Consider the following 20,732-nt stretch of genomic DNA (forward strand, 5'->3'; position numbering starts at 1 on the left):
CCTGCATTGGAACTTTCTACGTGTTTTAAGGAGGCAAGTAATTTTCAAGAGGTGGATGATGAAGTCTTTAAAGAGGTACAAGCCTGTATGAATCTCATTGGAAGCTCAGCTCTGGCACATCATTCTGAGTAGACATCAGAACATAGTATCTCATTGTGGAAAGAGAACTTGCTTGAGCAGGATGAGAATATGAAGGTAATGGCATCTTATTTGTGTACTTTTGTGATATTTCAATCCGTGCTTTTGAGTTCTAGTTACCATTTAGGTAATCTAACAATATTGTCTACATGTTGGATATTAAAGATGAAACCTCCCTCTTAAGGTCCAAAGGAAGCAGAGTTGCTGGCTTGGGTAAACTGTCAAGTCTTTCCCATTTCATTGCAAACTTATGTAATGCCAAATTGTTAATATACCATGGGACAATGAGCAACAATGCGGAAGCAATAATTCTTTTTTTCAAGTGTATGTCAGAGGCTCTCGGTGGCCATTCCCTTTCATGGCCTACAGACAAAGTGATATTGATAGAGAAGAGGTCTGCCTTACATATTTTTGGTTATTATTCCAGAAAACAGTGCTCTAGAGTAGGATATTTTTTGTCATATACTGCCTATGCGCTCACTGCTGGTGTAAAGAATCCTCTCAATCTCTCGAGCCTTATGGCAAGCACAAACTTATACGAAACCGAGAGCCAGCACTATTGGGATCACAAAAGAAATCGGAGGAAGGAGAAAGTGCTCGAGAACCAACCTCACCAGAACAAGGAAGATCTTAGAGCACTCTGGTGTCATTGAAGAAAAACAAGTCTCCAAGTAAAGTGAAAGGGAGGGTTCCCATTGGTAGACCTTGGGAGAAACCCTAAGGCCATTAGCTATAAGATGATTGTCATTGTATATTTAGCTTTAGAACAACAATTTATTTCTGCTGTGTCTTTTGTATTCTGTATTTTCTATGCATCAAAATTTGAGAAGTGTTTTCAATTATGAGGTACACAATTTTTACACTTGTATTCTTTTGTATCCACCACAAAAGAATTGTAAACACACATTCTGTATTTCTATGCATCAAAATTTGAGAAGTGTTTTCAATTATGAGATTATGAGATACACAATATTTACACTTGTATTCTATCCACCCATTTGTGATCTACAAAGAATTTTGATTTTCTCCATTCAGCATGTCTCTCTGCTGCATTCAAACTCTCTAAAATTTTCTGTCTTCTCTACTTCTGAGCAACTTGAAAGGCTATCTTGACTTGAGATGCATTGACCTTTCTCTTTGTTTCGATCTTTTAAAGTACGCCTCGATAAAACCATTGAAGCACTTCCTTTAAGCTGTTGCCTTTTTGTTTTCCTCCAAAATGTTGTGTATGTCTAAAGAAAGCATTACGGGCCATGTAGTGTGATTTTTCCATTCCTTGTGTAGACCAGATTGCAGGGCATCCATACTTTTTTACAAAGAATGGAAGATGGTTGTAGATAATATGCTGTTTGGACACAGAAAGAGTCTAGCATTAGAAAACACAGAAAATACAAATCATTTTGTTCTCAAAATTGAACAATTGGGTGGAAGTTAGTGTTGTCACCATGTAATGGGTTATGTTGCAGGTTGTCCATGCTTCCTTCATTGCCTTTCCAAAATTCTTTACCTCTTTCTCTGTTGATCATTTTTGTTCCAAGAAACTTTGTCACAATAAACAAATAGCTTGTCCAATGATTTCCACACCTCAGCCTTCACATCTCGTGCCATCCCATCTGCCTGATGATCTTTTACTGCATTGTGGACTTGCTTCCACACATTGTATTTTATTTTGGATACATATTGTGATTGTCTACCCTGTTTTCTTGTTGCATTTTGTGGACGTGATAAGAACCTTCGGGCCTTTACTCCACCAATGGATGGCTTGATAGGTATTTCTTTACCATTTGTAGATTTCTTAAGATCTTTTGTTATATGAACATCTCCACCATGTAGACCAATTTCTGATAATACCACTTCCAATGATTGTATTGCCTCTTTTCTTTTCACCTCAGGCCAAAGTTTCCAGGCAAATCCAATATATAGAAAAACAAGTTTCTCAATAATTCTACACAATGCATGCAATGTGCAAATGTGAACATTGTATAATGGAATATCAAGAATTGCTTTAAAATTTGGATCTTCCTTGTCCCTATTGGGTGCTCTTCTCCACCATTTGAAATCTAAGACATGGGCTGGTTGTTTACAATACAAGCAAGGAGATATCAATGCTCCACCTTGATATTGTATTGTTTACATGAGCTAGCTCATGTTTTTACGGCCCCCATTATGATGAGTAGCCATAGTTGAGCAACCCAGGCACCCACAATCCTCATATTCACATGAAAAGGTGGCCTATAAGGCCAGATTGTTTAAGGATGGCTTGGAATATTAGATTTGGCACATTGCCAAATTGGCTACATGCTATATTGGATCATTATCTCATAATATGGTCTACACACATGGAGTAGGTAGACTTTACTCTTATTGTCTTGACATTATGAGGTTTGAGAACGGGACCCAAGGTGAGCTCGAATGGCTGTAGGAGGTGGGGACACTGCTATGTAGTGCCTAGTAAATGTTTATAGGCTGAATCTACACCATAGCAGATGATGGCACTAGCTATGATAGCGAATGCACTGCCAACAACCCCTTCTCCACATGGTTCATTGGTCATCACTATGAGTTTACTCCCTAACTTCTATTAGCATGAAGCCTCCATCTTAGCAATTCCAGATTAGCCATCAAACCTCCCTTCACATAGGAGCACATGGGTGTTGGGATTTGCCATCTATTGTATCACTTCACTAATACAATATTCTTCTCTATCTATGTTGTGAAATTTGAGTTTTAAAAGTTTTGTGTTGTGAAAGATCCTACTTCTTGTTAAGTTTTCCCTTCTATACACTGCTCGTTGTATTCTCTTCCATTGTCTAATCTAAACTTTGAAGGATTGCTAGTTTTATATTTCCACAACTATTTATCCTAATAATTACGATAATGTTGCAATTTGCGAAGCAAAACTATACGTGGTAATCTTAGTAGATTATGATAAATATAGGGTAGCCACTTTTATGTGCTCTTATGTAGGGTAAAACTCTAAAAAACATGAAGAAAAATGATGTTCATTTAATGTTGTATGTAAAGCTACATAGGTTCTTGAGAAAAACCCAAAAGAAGTACAAGGCTAACCTTTGTGAGCTCAATGCTAATTTTATGTATGAGAAGCTACCTAGTTACTTCAGAGAAAAACTCAAAAGTAATCTTTGCGAGTTGAATGCATATATGGAAAAAGAATTATTAGTAGATATTTTAGTTGTTTGAGCAATTACTAGTGAAAAGTTTAAAACAACAAAATAAAAGGTTACATCAAAAGAGGAAAGGGATCATTAAGATACAAGACAAAGGGCTCACTCAAGGTACAATTATTATGGCTATGTTGCAATTTTGGAGCCGCCTTTATAGGGCATATGAGGATGCATATGTGTAGGTTTACCATTGACTCAAAATATGTAAAGTTGTTGTTTTTAAAAACATCTTAAAGCATATGTAATCTTGATATAGTGTTTGTATGTTCCCACAATGTGTTCATCCATGATAGAGCTCTCTCTCTCTCTCTCTCTCTCTCCCTCCTCATGTATGTGTCTGTATGTGTGCGTACATGTGCACTATATAGGTAAATGGTTTTGTTCTTCAAGTGTGTGCCCATGCACTCAAATGCATGCATGTGTGCGTACATATGCACTATATAGTTAAATGGTTTTGTTCTTCAAGTGTGTGTCCATGCACTCAAATGCATGAAAGTAACACAAAAAATGCAATGATAGAATGAAACTTTTTTTTAAAAAGCATCTTACTATGAAAATCTCAAACAAATATTGGCATGTATTACAAATTTTTGTGTGAATTCTAATGAGAAAAAAAATTCTAAATATAAAAAACCTTCAAGTTGTAGTCGTGATGCTAACATAGCTCACCATCAAAATCACAGTCAACCTTTTTTTCTTCAAGATAAACTTTTTTCAACACTAGAGAAAGCAACATCTTCGAAATTTCAAGAAAAAGTAAATATGGGTCCAGACATGATTGTGGTTTTTGTCGTAGTCAAGAGAAACTTTTAAAAAGACTACAAAAATCAACATCTTTAAAGTTTACAAGTTTAATTGAACTTTTAGAACCCTATTACCTTCTTAAAACTCACAGTGCAAGTGCAGTGTGACAAGCTCTATCTCTTTTTATAAAATTACATTTTATGGTCTTTTTTTTAGCATATTTTTTCATAAATAAATGCTTACGTCCTTGTGTCTACAATAGAACTCACTAGAAGCTTAGAATGGAAGCATGTAAAGGCAAATACTCAACTTACCTCCCTAGGTCTTGCCCATAAGAATAGACTCCATCATCTAAAAGTGTAGGCTCGTGTGAATTGGAGTGTTTGATAGTTGAAAAATTGCATGGTGGTATAAATGGGAGTTTATAGCATGGTGAGTTATAGTGTGGTACCCCAACAAGGATGATTGCAAAAAACCAAATTGAAAAGTAAAGGTAAAAAGTGCTTTTCAAAGGCGTGAGCTCTTAGAAAAGTAGGAGGGATAAGAGAAAGACTCAAACACTAGAAGACAATAATTATTGTTATTACCATGATCCACCCGAGTTCAAGTCCCACCGTTGGTCATATATGCCCTTGTGTTGCATTCTACCGACGTTAATACCCCTCTCTCTCTCTCTCTCTCCTCTATATGTAGAGAACTTCAAAGGATTTTGAAAACTCAACACAAATCCTCTCTCTCTCTCGGCCTCTCTCTCTCTCTCTCTCTCTCTCTCACACACACACAGGGCCCTTCTGTAAACCCATGCAGCCATGGAGAGCACGGAGAGCACTCATTGTAGTGAGAGGTGGTTTCCTTCTTCAAAGCTCAAAAGTCGAGAAACCATGGTTGCCATCGCCTGCGTTGCCTTCATAGCCTTGTCTTACTTCGCGCTTGTCTCCACACCCACCAGCTTCTATGGATCATTTCTTCCCCTCCATATCCGGAGTATTTTCGGAATGGATGATAATGAAGCCAATCCCACACGAGTAGGTCGCTTCATTATAGCTACTTTTTCTGTGAGCTTAATTCGGACCAATGATTGTATTAATTATTGATGTTTTGGGCAGAATCAAAGGACTGCAATGGAGGAGGTGCTTGACAGGGCGGCGATGCCCAACAGGACAGTGATAATTACAACGTTGAATGCGGCATGGGCAGAGAACAACACCATGATCGACATGTTTCTGGAGAGCTTCCACCACGGGGATGGCACGGAGAGGCTGCTCCAGCACCTGATAATTGTGTGTTTGGACCAGAGGGCCTATGACCGGTGCTTGGCGATCCACCCTCACTGCCTCAAAATCAAAACAGGAGGTGTCAACTTCTCTGCAGAGCAGCTTCTGCTGAGCAAAGATTATATCAAAATGATATGGAGAAGGATCAAGTTCTTGAAGACAGTTCTAGAGATGGACTACAGCTTCGTTTTCACAGTAATTCTTTTGCTTTCAGTAGTCATAGGTGCATGTGGGATTAGGTGGGCGAGTAATACTGTATTTGTTCATGTATCTGGTGTAATTAATAGGCTGACCCTTGCTTTGTACGTATATAGTTCCAAGCTTGATATTTTTCAAATTCTTAGAGTAATAGGAGCCTACTCTTTCAGAACCTCCAAATTCTTGCACATGAAAGCTTGGTGAAATTCTTCCTTTATATAATATAGAGATGTAGGGAGTAGTATGTGGCTCTAGCTCGTACACTATTTTTACTTTCCACTTTTCTTTGTGGTTTTTTTTTACCACTTCTTTTCTTTCCAAAGGAAGAACTTAGTAATGTTCATGACCATTCACCTAATGCAACATATAGCCTAATGTAAAATAAGATTGTGTTTGCTTTTGATGTGCCATTTTGCAACATCAATCAACACACATCTTAGATTTTTTTCCTCCATAGAATTTGCTAGCTAAAGGAAGGCTTAATGAGAATGCTCTTACTTTGTTGGAGCCACCTCGGTAAATAAATGGTTTTTGTCGTGTTTTATAGGATGCAGATGTGTTGTGGTTCCGTGATCCATTCCCTCAATTACAAAGTGATACAAAAGCAGATTTTCAAATTGCATGTGATTTTTACAATGGGAGACCTTGGGATGTGTGGAACAACCCGAATGCCGGGTTCACATATGTACGGGCCAATGAAAGGACATTGAGGTTTTACAAGTATTGGTACAAGGAGAGAAAGAGAAACCCCAAGATGGCTGACCAAGAGGTCTTCAATGCCATTAAGTTTGAGGACACATTCAAAAGCATCGGCATGAAGTTGCGTTTCTTGGACACTCAATTCTTTGGTGGGTTTTGTGCCATCCAATCTACCGACATGACTAAGGCCATTACTATGCATGCCACATGTTGTAAGGGCTTGAATGCCAAACTTAGTGATCTTAGGGTGCTCCTTGAAGGGTGGAAGGAATGGAAACAATGTGACTCTCTAGCAATGTCACCAATGGTTTCAACAGAAATTCTACACAATAAAATAGACAGAGGGCCTTCAACCAAAGGGAGCACTCAGCTATCTCCTTTGCCACCAATCTATGTCCAACAAATGGATAAGGATCCCCATTTTAAGGTGCCATGGGCTTGCCCACAATCATGGCATTAACATTAGCCCTCTTTGTATTGCAGCCAAATTTATAGAGAAAGTGTCATTTTCTTAAGATCACACTTTAATGAGAACATCATTAATAAGGTAATACATTAATGAGAAGATAATTATTTTTCCATGGATATCTTTTTAGAGAAAAGTGATTTGTGTTCTTGTAGCTTTGTTTTTGGGTTCCAAAGAAAACTTTTAAAGTATGATATCCTCTTTGTAAAGTATGAAGGAGCATGGAAGCTACTGCTAAGCTAGATTAGAAAGCAGGAAGAACTAAGCAAGGCTAAGCTAAGGCGGAAAGAACACAAAGACAAGCATGATGAAGAAGCTAACTACTCAGACATAGACTCAAGTTCAGTTAGGCCACAAGATTGAGACTTGTGTTCATAAAAAGACTTGAGAGCTTGCTGGATAATTTATTCATGATAGAGACCTCACTTATATAGAAGTGAAGTACAAGTGTTACGATGACACCCAACTATATGGGATAATAGAAAGAGTGCCACATGGCAACTCACACACAAAGACTAGTTCCTAGTACACACTAGGACACCTTGACTTCATGTTCCAACACCCCCCCATGAAGGAAAGGTGAGTGATATCATGAGTTTATAAAAGATGCAGTTCCTTGATATTCCCAACAAATCCCCCCTCAAGGAAATGCCTCATACTGCAAGGATAAATCATAGGCTCATGGTCTCTCATGCCAGGGTCTCTGGTCAAGGATAAATCCACGGCTCTAGTCTCTCATGCAAGTTGGACATCCTTGGGTAGGTACAGAATATGGGATATACCAGGACAAACACACAAAATATAATAGATACCTCTGAGAGGTTCAAACAGATAAGACAAGATACCTTTGCATACTCATAGCGGTTGCAACAGGTTTACAAAAATCCTTTTTGGAAACATGATCCAGGCAAGGAAACCCTAGAAACAGAAATCTTTATCATCTACCATATATGCTTTTTCATCACTTGTGTCCTCCACCATATTTGCTGAATTTTTCTTTGAGAAACAGTTACTTTCAGAGTGGCCATTCTTGCCACAAATCCCACATGGCTTGATGCGAAAACAATCTTTCTCATCATGATTGTTTTTGCCACAATGTCTACAAGCTTTAAAAGAAATCCTTTTGAACTTGGTTGCCAAAGCTTGTTCTCCCTCCACTTGGTGATCCTTTCGCTTCTCCCGCTTCCTTTCATCTTCCTGCAATGCACTTATGATCCCTTCAAATGAAGGATCGGGACCATATTTCAGTGTCATGACCAAGTTGTCATAATCTTCAGGCATGCTTTTGAGAAGCACTGCCATAGCATCATCTTCTGTTACCGGAGAGTGAACGGAAGCCAATTGATTCATTAGGCTTCGCATTTTGTTGATATGAGCATCCAAAGGTGCTCCAGGTTTTAGATCTAACTCAAAGAATTCAATCTTGAGTGACAACTTTGAATGCTTGCTACTTGCACCAAATAAGTGATCAAGCACTTTCCAAGCGTCAGCAGGGTCTTCAAGATCAGAGATGTGATGCAGATAATTGTCTCCAAGACCCAATGCAATGATTGCGAATGCTTGCTCGAGACGTTGAGGTTCCTTTTCCTTCTCCTTCTCGTTTGATGAAGAAGTTCCCTTGACCAGATTCCACAGATTGTGCTTCATCAAGTGGAACTTGATCTTCATTTGCCAGGTGTGGAATCCTTGGCCATTGAACTTCTCAATGGCAGCGTGAGTATTCATCATGATGAATCAATCTGAGAGATATCTCAACTCGAAATGAAGATTAGCTATACGCAGCTCCCATACACGCAGACAGTGAACTGAAATGGGCGGGCTGATTCATGGGAAGATGCTGAGGCAGATGGCTGGAAATGTGGCGCATATGTGGGGCAGATTTCCAGCGGAGAATGGCGCAGATCTGGAGAAGAAAATGGCGCAGATCTGGGGTAGCTTATGGTGGCTGGTAGAATGCAGGCAATGGCCGGCAGACTTGAAACAAAGATGATGAGGCTAATGGCGAGGCAAGGAGAAGAGAATCAGGGCAGCATCAAGGCTAGAAGGAGGAAGACGAGGCAACGTGACGACGAGGGTATCGTGGCTCTGATACCACATGAAGGAGCATGGAAGCTACTGCTAAGCTAGATTAGAAAGCAGGAGGAACTGAGCAAGGCTAAGCTAAGGCGGAAAGAACACAAAGACAAGCATGATGAAGAAGCTAACTACTCAGACATAGACTCAAGTTCAGTTAGGCCACAAGATTGAGACTTGTGTTCATAAAAAGACTTGAGAGCTTGCTGGATAATTTATTCATGATAGAGACCTCACTTATATAGAAGTGAAGTACAAGTGTTACGATGACACCCAACTATATGGGATAATAGAAAGAGTGCCACATGGCAACTCACACACAAAGACTAGTTCCTAGTACACACTAGGACACCTTGACTTCATGTTCCAACACCCCCCCATGAAGGAAAGGTGAGTGATATCATGAGTTTATAAAAGATGCAGTTCCTTGATATTCCCAACAAAGTAAAGGGATAAATCCTACCTCTTATTAAAAACATTCCCACCTCATTCGTATTTCCCTTTAATTTTTTTACCCCGTATGGATAGGACCCACAATTGTTTTATAAAACAAAACCCTCAAACATAGGGGAGTAGATTAAAGAGCTTAAAACATGATAATGTCTCTCGTGAAATCAAGAAAGTTTTGGCATGATGGATGGTTGTCATATATTTCTTATGTATTAGTGTCTTTCACCTCCTTTTTTCAATCAAGCAAGTCTTATCATGACGGGACGCTTAATTTCATATGTATTAGTGTCCTTAAAAATTGAATCAAACCTCTCATTTTGATAAACATGAATTCTTTAGCTTAGATTCTTATACATAAGTGAAGCTAGGAAGCTACTATCTTTTTTAATACCTACACATGTTATTTTTGGAACCAGGAACCATGTGAAGCCTATATGATGGGCAAGCAACAACGCAAGGCATTTCCATAGAAAAGTAGCAATCGGGAAAAGACTCCTCTAGAACTCGTACATGCTAGTCTTTGTTATAAAATGTCTACTACTGCATTAGGGGGATCTTCTTACTTTATCCTGTTAGTCGATGATTACAGTAGGAAGATGCTGCTTATTTTCTTCTTTAAATATAAAGAAGAAATGGATGCAATCAATTCTATACATAAGAAAATGGAAAAAGCAGGTGTTTTCTATTGGATATCAATGCTCCACCCTCATATTGTATTGATAGGGTCAATTCCATGCACATGCAAATGGAAAAAGCGGTGTTGTCAGTTGGATATATCAATGCTCCATCTTGATATTGTATTGTTTTACACGAGCTATGGTCTACACACATGGAGTAGGTAGAATTTACTCTTATTGTCTTGACATTATGAGGCTTGACAACAACGGGACCCAAGGTGAGCTCGAATAGCTGTGGGAGGTGGGGACACTGCTATGTAGTGCCTAGTAAATGTTTAAAGGCCGAATCTACACCGTAGCAGATGATGGCACTAGCTCTATGACAGCGAATGCACTGCCAACCCCTTCTTCACATGGTTCATCCGTCATCACTGTGAGTTTACTCCTTAACTTCTATTAGCATGTAGCCGCCATCTTAGCAATTCCAGATTAGCCATCAAACCTCCCTTCACACAGGAGCATGGGGGTGTTGGGATTTGCCATCTATTGTATCACTTCAGTAATACAATATTCTTCTCTATCTATGTTGTGAAATTTGAGTTTTAAAAGTTTTGTGTTGTGAAAGATCCTTCTTCTTGTTAAGTGTTCCCTTCTATACACTGCTCATTGTATTCTCTTCCATTGTCTAATCTAAACTTTGAAGGATTGCTAGTTTTATATTTCCACAACTATTTATCCTAATAATTAGGATAATGTTGCAATTTGCGAAGCAAAACTATACGTGGTAATCTTAGTAGATTATGATAAATATAGGGTAGCCACTTTTATGTGCTCTTATGATAAATATAGGGTATCCACTTTTATGTGCTCTTATGTAGGGTTAAACTCTAAACAACATGGAGGAAGAGGTAATAGAATTAAGATTGATGAAGAAAAATGATGTTCATTTGATGTTGTATGTAAAGCTACATAGGTACTTGAGAAAAACCCAAAAGAAGTACAAGGCTAACCTCTGTGAGCTCAATGTTAATTTTATGTATGAGAAGCTACCTAGTTACTTGAGAAAAACTCAAAAGTAATTTCGAGTTGAATGCATAAATGGAAAAAGAATTATTAGTAGATATTTTAGTTGTTTGAGCAATTACTAGTGAAAAGTTTAAAACAACAAAATAAAAGGCTACATCAAAAGAGGAAAGGGATCATTAAGATACAAGACAAAGGGCTCACTCAAGGTACAATTATTATGGCTATGTTCCAAATTTGGAGCCGCATTTATAGGGCATATAAGGATGCATATGTTATAGGTTTACCATTGACTCAAAATATGTAAAGAAGTTGTTTTTAAAAACATCTTAAAGCATATGTAATCTTGATATAGTGTTTGTATGTTCCCACAATGTGTTCATCCACCATGATAGAGCTCTCTCTCTCTCTCTCTCTCTCCTCATGTATGTGTCTCTATGTGTGCGTACATGTGCACTATATAGTTAAATGGTTTTGTTATTCAAGTGTGTGCACATGCACTCAAATGCATGAAAGTAACACAAAAAATGCAATGATTAGAATGAAACTTTTTTTTAAAAAGCATCTTACTATGAAAATTTCAAAGAAATATTGGCATGTATTAAAATTTTTTGTGTGAATTCTAGTGAGAAAAAAGTTCTAAATATAAAAAATCTTCAAGTTGTAGTCATGATGCTAACATAGCTCACCATCAAAATCACAATCAACATTTTTTTCTTCAAGATAAACTTTTTGCAACACTAGAGAAAGCACCATCTTGCGAAATTTCAAGAAAAAGTAAATATGGGTCAATTGCACACACGACTGTGTTTTTTGTCGTCGTCAAGAGAAACTTTTAAAAAGACTACAAAAATCAACATCTTTAAAGTTTACAAGTTTAATTGAACTTTTAGAACCCTATTACCTTCTTAAAACTCACAGTGCAAGTGTAGTGAGACAAGCTGTATCTCTTTTTATAAAATTACATTTTATGGTCTTTTTCCTAGCACATTTTTTCATAAATAAATGCTTAGCTTGTGTCTACAATAGAACTCACTAGAAGCTTAGAATGGAAGCATGTAAAGGCAAATACTCAACTTACCTCCCTAGGTCTTGCCCAGAAGACTAGACTCCATCATCCAAAAGTGTAGGCTCGTGTGAATTGGAGTGTTTGATAGTTGAAAAATTGCATGGTGGTATAAATGGAAGGTTATAGCGTGGTGAGTTATAGTGTGGTAACCCAACAAGGATGATTGCAAAAACCAAATTGAAAAGTAAAGGCAAAGAGTGCTTTTCAAAGGGCGTGAGCTCTTAGAAATGTAGGAGGGGTAAGAGAGAAGCTCAAACACTAGAAGACAATAATTATTGTTATTACCATGATCCACCCGAGTTCAAGTCCCACCGTTGGTCATATATGCCCTCATGTTGCATTCTATCGACATTAATACCTCTCTCTCTCTCTCTCTCCTACCCTTTCCTACCATGGGGGAGGAGACTCATTGTATATCTGGAAAGGTCCCGTGGGTCATAATTTGGCCTTCCGTGGGGACGATAATAAACTATTCTACTCTACTCTACTCTACTCTCTCTCTCTCTCTCTCTCTCTCTCTCTCTCTCTCTCTCTCTCTCTCTCTCTCTCTCTCACACACACACACACACACACAGGGCCCTTCTATAAACCCATGCAGCCATGGAGAGCATAGAGAGCACTCATTGTAGTGATTGAGAGGTGGTTTCCTTCTTAAAAGCTCAAAAGTTGAGAAACCGTGGTTGCCATCGCCTGCGTTGCCTTCATAGCCTTGTCTTACTTCGTGCTTGTCTCTACACCTACCAGCTTCTATGGATCATTTCTTCCCCTTCATATCCGGAGTATTTTCAAAATGGATGATGAAGCCAATCCCACACGAGTAGGTCACTTCATTATAGCTACTTTTTCTATGAGCTTATTCGGATGGCTATAGGTATATTTCCGGGTGCTTGTGTATGTGGCAACCGGTGGGCCTGGTCGCCCAGTCAATGGCCGGTGTGACCTGGTCGCCCAGTCAATGGCCGGTGTGACGGGCCCATTTAAAAGATCCTTGTCCCCTCCGCGCAACGAATCCTGGGGTACTAGCACTGGAAGTAGCACTTCTTGCACGGGGCAAGGTCCTTCACTCAGGGCCTCGCCCATGTATATCCAGACAAGAGACCAATCCCCCTCGGTTCTTCCAAAACCGAACCCAGAAAAACTTCCCTCGCCCGAAAAGCACGGGCGATTCCTCTAGGATATTTTTACTCTAACATAGTCAAGAGTCTTAACTAACTGAACTGATCTGACCAAACCCGTAAGTTCCCATAGTCAGATCAAGGAAAAGACTTGCACTTGGATCATAGAGACCAACTCTTTTTTCCTCATTGAGAGGCACAGCCGTTGATTCTTTTCCATAGAACAATTTTTATCCGGGATTTACTTCATCTATCATACCATAACAGAATTTGAGTCTCATATTAGGGATCCATCATTCCTCCCCATCCAGTCCCATGGGTTAGCCAACAGCCCAACCACTATGGTGATGGGATGATCCATTTAAGAATTTGGTTACTTAGAAGCATACAAAATAAACAAAAAAATCCATACTTAATCATCCATGGTCACAAAGCATGCATAAGTGCTTTGTGTATTCAAGAAAATCAATGTATACATCGACATTGAGAGGACCTTAAAATAATATATGAAGATATTCCAGCCCCATTGACATATAACCATATTAATTGTCCTGCTAAAACATTTAAAAAATGAAAAGTAAATAGACCTTCCTAGAGAGTTAATAGAACTATGATAGAAAGGACGTTTTATTATCACAAAATGAAGGACCTTTTCAAAACTACAGTACAAGGTCCTTTTCAGATTGTTCTCATGCTACTACTGCTAAACATTCTCATTAGGTTCTTATTTTTTAGAGTGGGTTGATTCATAAACATATTATACCCAATATGAAATTGCCTTTTTCACAGATTAATCAAAGATTAATCCTTTCACTAGTCTTTCCCTCTTTTACACTAATCAAGGACTCTAACTAACTAATTCACACAATTGAGCACATCATTAAATAGAGCAAGGGAATACTAAGCTATGTGCATTAACAAATGTGTAAATTGATCTAAAATAGGAGATTAATTAGACTCTTAATTTTGGTCTCCTCTTTTAAGGCAAAATTAAGCAAAGAGAGTTAAATTCCTCCAATTGACGAAGAAATTGATGTAATTAGGTGTTTTGATGCATCTACATGCTCTCAGAACAGTTAAAAACACTAATTTTGACTACTCACATGATCAATTTAGACTCCAAATAACACATTTTCTAAATTTTTGGTCTCTTGACTCACCTGCTATATAGTCCTAGTAACCCTTTCCCATCAGGAAATTTGTCAACCTAAACCTCCAAGCATGGAAGTTATTTTTGTCAAGCTTCTTAACAACAATCTGGTTTATGCCATCATTTGGCATCTTGCCATATACACAAATTTACCAGAAACAACACTCTGGTTTATCCTGCACAAACTGCTGTATTTTCTCCAGTGGTACTGTACTACACTCAAATGTCACAACCAGTGACATTTGAGTGTACTGTACTACACTCAAATGTCACAACCAGTGACCTCAATGTGCATACATACACCCAATGGCAATTGTTGACCTCCTTGCAGCACACACAATGTCTGCACAACCAATCTGTCTTCCTGTAATTCTTAAAATAGAGTTCTGCAGAGAATCGATGACTTACTCGTAGTGCTCGAAATCGCCTGCTTTTCAAAAAACGGAGGTCCTGATGTGCCTAAAACACATTTTCGGCCCGAAAATTCAGTCCAATAGGACAATATAGTAGCTCTATAGCTTTACTCCCGTGAAGAAAGCTCCTCAATCAGAGATTATTTGCCGGTGCCTCTCGTAGAGCTCCCGACAAGGGTATAGTCACCAACACAAATGGGGAAGAGTAGATGAAGCTCTTACCCTCATACCACTTCCTGTGCTTCTCTTTCTTGTATCTCAGCCCTTAGCATGAACCAGGCTCTGATACCATGAAAAGATGCAGGGGAGAAGAGATCTTGATCTCTTGCAAGCACACACACACTCAAAAAACCCTAAAAGAGAACACATAAGGTGAGAGGCTGAAAATCTTCTTCTTCTTCACACAACACTCAACACACCATATACAAAGATAAGAGTACACACCATATGAAAAGGTACTCAACCAAATACATACTAGGGTTCTCTATAATGTGAACTCAACTAAATGAGTTGGCGCTATAACTATGCCAGGCTATCACACAGCCTGTCATCCCACTGGCCGCATATCACCCATGATCTCACCAACCATGCTAGTGGTGTAAGTGTAGGGCCTATCCCCCATAGTGTCCACCGCCTCACTAGATGAGCTCGATATCTCCACAAGAAAGGCTTAGGGCATCATTTTTGGGAATGAAACAAGGGGTCATTATGAAGAATAACACTAGATTCACTCTCCATAACTTCATACGAGAAATGGTAATGGTGCCATTCTCCATAATACCATTTTCCCCTTTTGGGTAGGGGAGAATGGCACTACTACCATTATCCAAAACCCCAATGAGGAGAATGGCCTCCACTTTGGTTATGGACAATGACAATAGTACCATTCTCTAGTAAGGGATATAAACAATGAAACTAGTGCAATTTCAAGCTTTGGGTTACGGGATAATGATGATACTACCTTTATGAATGGCAATAGTATTGTTCTCCCCACCATACAGTTATGGAGAACAACATTATTGGTGCCATTCTCCCCCATGAGGTTATGTAGCATATGGGATTAGATTAAGAATCATAAGTTTTTCTAGAATCATTTGTTAATTGAATATTTTATCTTGTATTGTTAGGACCTTGTGAATGCTCATTTTGTGAAGCTATATTTTTTGGAAATATGATTTGTATATGTGATGAAGGAAAAGGTAAACGTCACAGATGTGTCATATGTGAATATTGTTAATCCAATTCTAGGATTAACAAGAACTACCACCATTATCTTACACCAAGGAGTCATGGTAGATACACCAAAGGGTCATACATTCAAGATATAAAGCAATAGTGTCCAAAGCTACAACTTGGATGACAGGCACCCGTAATGGTGTGACAGAGTATTTATGGTGATTCCCGCTTCAAGAGCGTGTGGTAGCAAGTTAGTATGAAGTTCTAAGTGATATACTTCATGGATATATTATGAGAGTAGTCATTGTAAATAGCATTAGGCCTCTTATGAGCCTAAAGTGCCCAGCCGGCCATAGTTTAAGTGAGTCTGAACACTTATGGCCATGTATATAAGTGAGTCTGAACACTTATGGCCATGTATATAAGTGAATTTCTCTCATAATACAAGATACTCTCCCATTGTGCAATTGAGTCTTTCTCTTGCTAATCCTCTTGCTAATCTCTCTCCCTAATGCATGCTAGTGAGTGTGTGTGAGTGAAGTGAGGTGAGAGGAGGGACGATGACCCGTAGTGCAACGTGACGATGTGACAACGCTCGCGGGGCGACGTGGTGGAACTGCTTCTCAAGGAGTTATAGAGCAGCTTGGAGACCTCAAGGGTTACAAGCTCGTCCATTGTTGGAAAGATCCTCACGATAGCTGCGGTTCACCAGGTAATCTCTTTTTGGATGTGTATCAAGAAGGGTTAGGGTGAGCCATAACATTTTTGGCATCGGTCCGGCAGCCATCCCTTGGCTTTTTCCATCATTTTGTCTCTAATCTACACATAACCCATTACCCATTATCCTGATTAGTGGTTTTCGATAAAAAAGATATGGATTTGATGGTGATTTGTGTGAGATTTGGTGTAGAATAACTCTCTTTTTTGTTTTTGAAAAGAATGCTTTTTGCTTAATTTTTAGATTAATTTGTTGTTTTGTGGTTTTTCCATTAGGACCTCAATGGAAGGCTTCTTGGGCCCTTTTATTTGGCAGTTTAAGGAGTCAAACCTTTTCTCTTAAGAAGAAACATTTTCTAATTAGAAGCTTCAAAATGGCTACTTTATTCGAATTTGAATTTTGGAGAAAAAATGGAATTTAAAATCTAGCGGACAAAACCATATCATGTAACATATCTATGGAAAGCTCTTGATACGTAGATCACGGATCTATAATCTCCACTCAAATTGGAGCTTGTATGTAGAAGTTATGGAGGTCCGAAAATTGTAAAATTGCCTCCCCCCCTTTTTGGGGAAAAAAGTGCACCCTTTGACCACTCTTACACCTCTCTTACAAACCCAACATTTCAGTCCACATGGCAACCCCCCATTTGGCTATTCCTTAATCACCTTGATTAGGCTTGGGCAAATTAAAGGGCCCAAGAAGACCCCATTCACTTCCTAATGCATGTTCTTAAGACTTGCACATAGTTTTTATTAGGCTTAGTTTGCATTGCATCAAAGAATGTAAGAGAATGCATTAATTCTTAGTGAATGTTAGCTCTCTTTAGTTTAAACATAGATCTAAGATTATTAATTCTAGTTTAATTGTGTGTTTTTTGTTGAAATTGTTTGGATTAGAGTGTTAGCAAACATTGGGAGTAGCTTAATCTTTCAAAAAATTTCTTAAAACCATCAAAAGATCCTTGAATTTGACTAATTTCTCTTAATGGACTGATTTTTGTCATTAAGGGTGATTAATCTTGTTCAAGAGGCTTAAAAATTAGAAAATGTATTATTTGGGATCTAAATTAATCATATGAGTAGTCGAAATTGGAGTTTTTTAGTGTTTTGAGAGTATCTAGATGCATTAAAACACCTAATCACATCAATTTTTTGATCAATTGGAGAAATTTGACTCTCTTTGCTTAATTTTGCCTTAAAGAGGAGACTATAATTAAGAGTCTAATTTAGATAAATTTACACAATGGTTGATGCACAAAGAGTAGTTTTTCCTTGCTCTATCCAATGGTGTGCCCAATTGTGTGAATTAATTAGGGATTAGTGGTTAATTAGAGTTTTTGATTAGTGTAAAAGAGGAAAAGATTAGTGAAAGGATTAATTCTTAATCACTTTTTTACATAACTCATTAAGGCTAATGAGAATTCAATGAGCAGATGCTCATGAGTTGTCAAATTGTCCATTTTGGGGGTCATTTATGAAGGGTGTAAGGTGTGTCATTAAAAGGTTAACATTTTTTATTCCACTTACCTTTTTTGGGAAAATGTCCATATCCTTTTCATTTTAAACTCAAAAAATATTCCCCTCAAAAAGGAAAATTCATATTTTCCATTAGACTTTTTATTTTTTAAAAATCGAGATTTATTTTTCGTGTGAAGTCCGATTCACGCATGAAAACCGTTTCACGGCATGAAACACTAGTTTACGCAACCAAAAATAATAATAATAATAATAATAATAAAAACTTATTTTCCAGGTGAAGTCCAGTTCATGCGTGAAAACCGTTTCACTGCATCACACGGCCGCGTGAAGTCCGGTTCATGATGCATGAAAACCGTTTCAAAGCATGAAACACTAGTTCATGCGGTAAAATAAAAAATAAAAACATAAAAAAAATAAAATTTATTTTTCACATGAAGTCCAGCTCATGCGTGAAAACCGTTTCATGGCGTGAAACACTAGTTCACGCAGACAAAAAAAAATTTAAAAATTAAAATTTATTTTCGGCGTGAAGTTTGGTTCAGGCGTGAACCGTTTCACGGTGTGAAACACCAGAGTTTCTCTGGAAAACACCCCTGTTTGGAGGCCCGTATCTCCTAAACCGTATATCCAATGAAGGTGCTCTAGGTCTCATCGGAAAGCTGACCGAGCTCTTCGACTTTGGACTTGGTCATCCGAAGTCAAAATCAATCATTTTGGCCTTCGACCAATAGCCTCAAAATTTGACCCGAAAATCGAGGCAAAAAACAACCCAAAAACCACGAAAAATTGTAAAGAAAAAATTAGCACAAAAACAACGACGAGCCATATTTGGTGGACTACTTTTTGAGAGTCTAAACAATAAAATTAAGGACAACTCAGGGAAACAAAGTTGTAGTACTCCAATACTACAACTCCCTCATATAAAGTTTTTCAAAATTCCTTTTGGAACACCCTAAAAAACGTGCTGCAAAACAAGGAAAATACGCTTTTTTGGAAAAATATCTCTAAAATCGTTCACGTGCATATAGCGCCTAAGCTAATTAGGGCAAACAAACACCCGTTTGATCCAACCAAGAGTACGCCAAGCCTCTTGAGGCTAACGGGCTGTGGGGGAAAGTATAAAAAGTTAAAAAAAAAAGGTGATTACTCATTAAGGAGCATTTAGGCACTCTGACATGGCCACAATAGAGGGATTGCCAGGGATTACACAAGGATTGAACCCAATGGTTGACATCTTCAAGACATTGAGATCTATGCCACAAATTCACCTCCCAATGCCATTGGCCATGCCTATAACAAGCGTGTCATCAGGTTTTACACCCCCTATCACTTTGATTCTACCAGGCTTTGGTTCCTTGCCTAACATTCTCGCAAGTCCTATAAGTACCAACCCTTTCCTAGATGCCCACACCTTGGACATACTGACTAATCTAGGAAGGGGGATGGCCCAAGGACTCATTGAGTCTCTTCTAACAAGAGCACTCACATACGGCCTCAATGATTCATACAGAAATATGGCCGTACAAATATCTAAAATTATGGGCAAATATGATGCAACAACATACCTTGTTCAATTCATTCAAATGTTTGAACAGAGATGTGAAGCCTTTGGAAATCCTAACGGCCCCACTAAGATACACGCGTTGAACTTATGCTTAGAGGGAAAATCTAGTCGATGGTTCATCGCATTGATGCCAACGATCAAGACCAACTTCAAAATCTTGAAATCAGCCTTTATACATGGCTTTTCTAGACAAGGTGATTGATGGAGTGGTATAACAGAACTCTATTCAATTGAGCGTCAACTAAATGAATCCATTAGAGATTTTATCCTTCGGATAAAACTCTTGGACTCATGTTGTGAGTCATGGGAAAAATTAAATGATGTTAAATTGAGGAGATGTTTCATGTTGGGCTTGAAGAATAACAGCTTACACAACTTGATCATTGTATCCAATCCGGAAACATTCGATCAATGTTGTAAAGAAGCAATACGTTTAGATGACAACATGCTGGAAGATGAGCATGCTACGAGGTGTTTCTCATCTAAACCAAGTGAAGCAATGGCAAAAGAAAGATCAATCTTATTTGTAATATAATACTGGCATAGTATAGCTCTAATATTTTTTTACAAAATACTAAGGGTCTATTTATAGGTTAGGGAGGCCAATAACCAAGTCCAACTAGGTTCTAGAATTTTCTAGGTTTAGTTTGACTCAATTTGGACAAGATTTGGACCAATTTGGCTCCCTTTTTATTTGGTTTGATCCAGGAGAGAGGAGAGATAAAAATATCATAATGTTTTTTAATTAAAAACCCTACCACATGTGTGAAATAGGTGCCTACCTCAAGAGTCCCCCTCTCCTTACCAAGGTGTCAAAAATGCATCATTATTTCAAAATATCTTATTTGTTTAGTAATATCTCTTAAATTTTTAGCTAATAAACCTTCTACTCAATCAACTCTTCATCTTATGTGAGCATTTACTCGTTTTTGGGTATTTTTTTTTATTCTTTGGATTTATCTCATCCCAATACTTGGATTAATCCTATTGGCCCATAAGAATCTTAATTGGACCATAATCCAAAAATTTCTCAAAATTTAGACTCTTAGGAGCTAAGGTCCTTATACCATTTTCAATTAATTCCTAATGCACATTGGAAAGTTCATTTTGAACTTTTGTTTCAGGGAAATCCATTTTAGACACTAGGAGGATTTTTATATCCAAAGATATCTCAATTTG

General features: G+C 38.1%; 1 protein-coding gene across 1 annotated transcript; it reads left to right on the top strand.

Moving 5' to 3' along the window:
• The first annotated feature begins 4,785 nt into the window (after positions 1–4,785).
• On the top strand, positions 4,786–6,820 carry LOC147607403 (uncharacterized protein At4g15970-like). The gene is made up of 3 exons (XM_086790617.1): positions 4,786–5,092; positions 5,174–5,536; positions 6,087–6,820. Exons 1-3 carry the CDS (start codon positions 4,877–4,879, stop codon positions 6,696–6,698), a joined length of 1,191 nt encoding a protein of 396 aa, XP_086646743.1. The 5' UTR covers positions 4,786–4,876; the 3' UTR covers positions 6,699–6,820.
• Positions 6,821–20,732: the final 13,912 nt, after the last annotated feature.

The sequence above is a fragment of the Cibotium barometz genome, chromosome 55 (assembly GCF_041138505.1).
Source record: "Cibotium barometz isolate CiBa-2024 chromosome 55, ASM4113850v1, whole genome shotgun sequence".
NCBI lineage: Eukaryota > Viridiplantae > Streptophyta > Polypodiopsida > Cyatheales > Cibotiaceae > Cibotium > Cibotium barometz.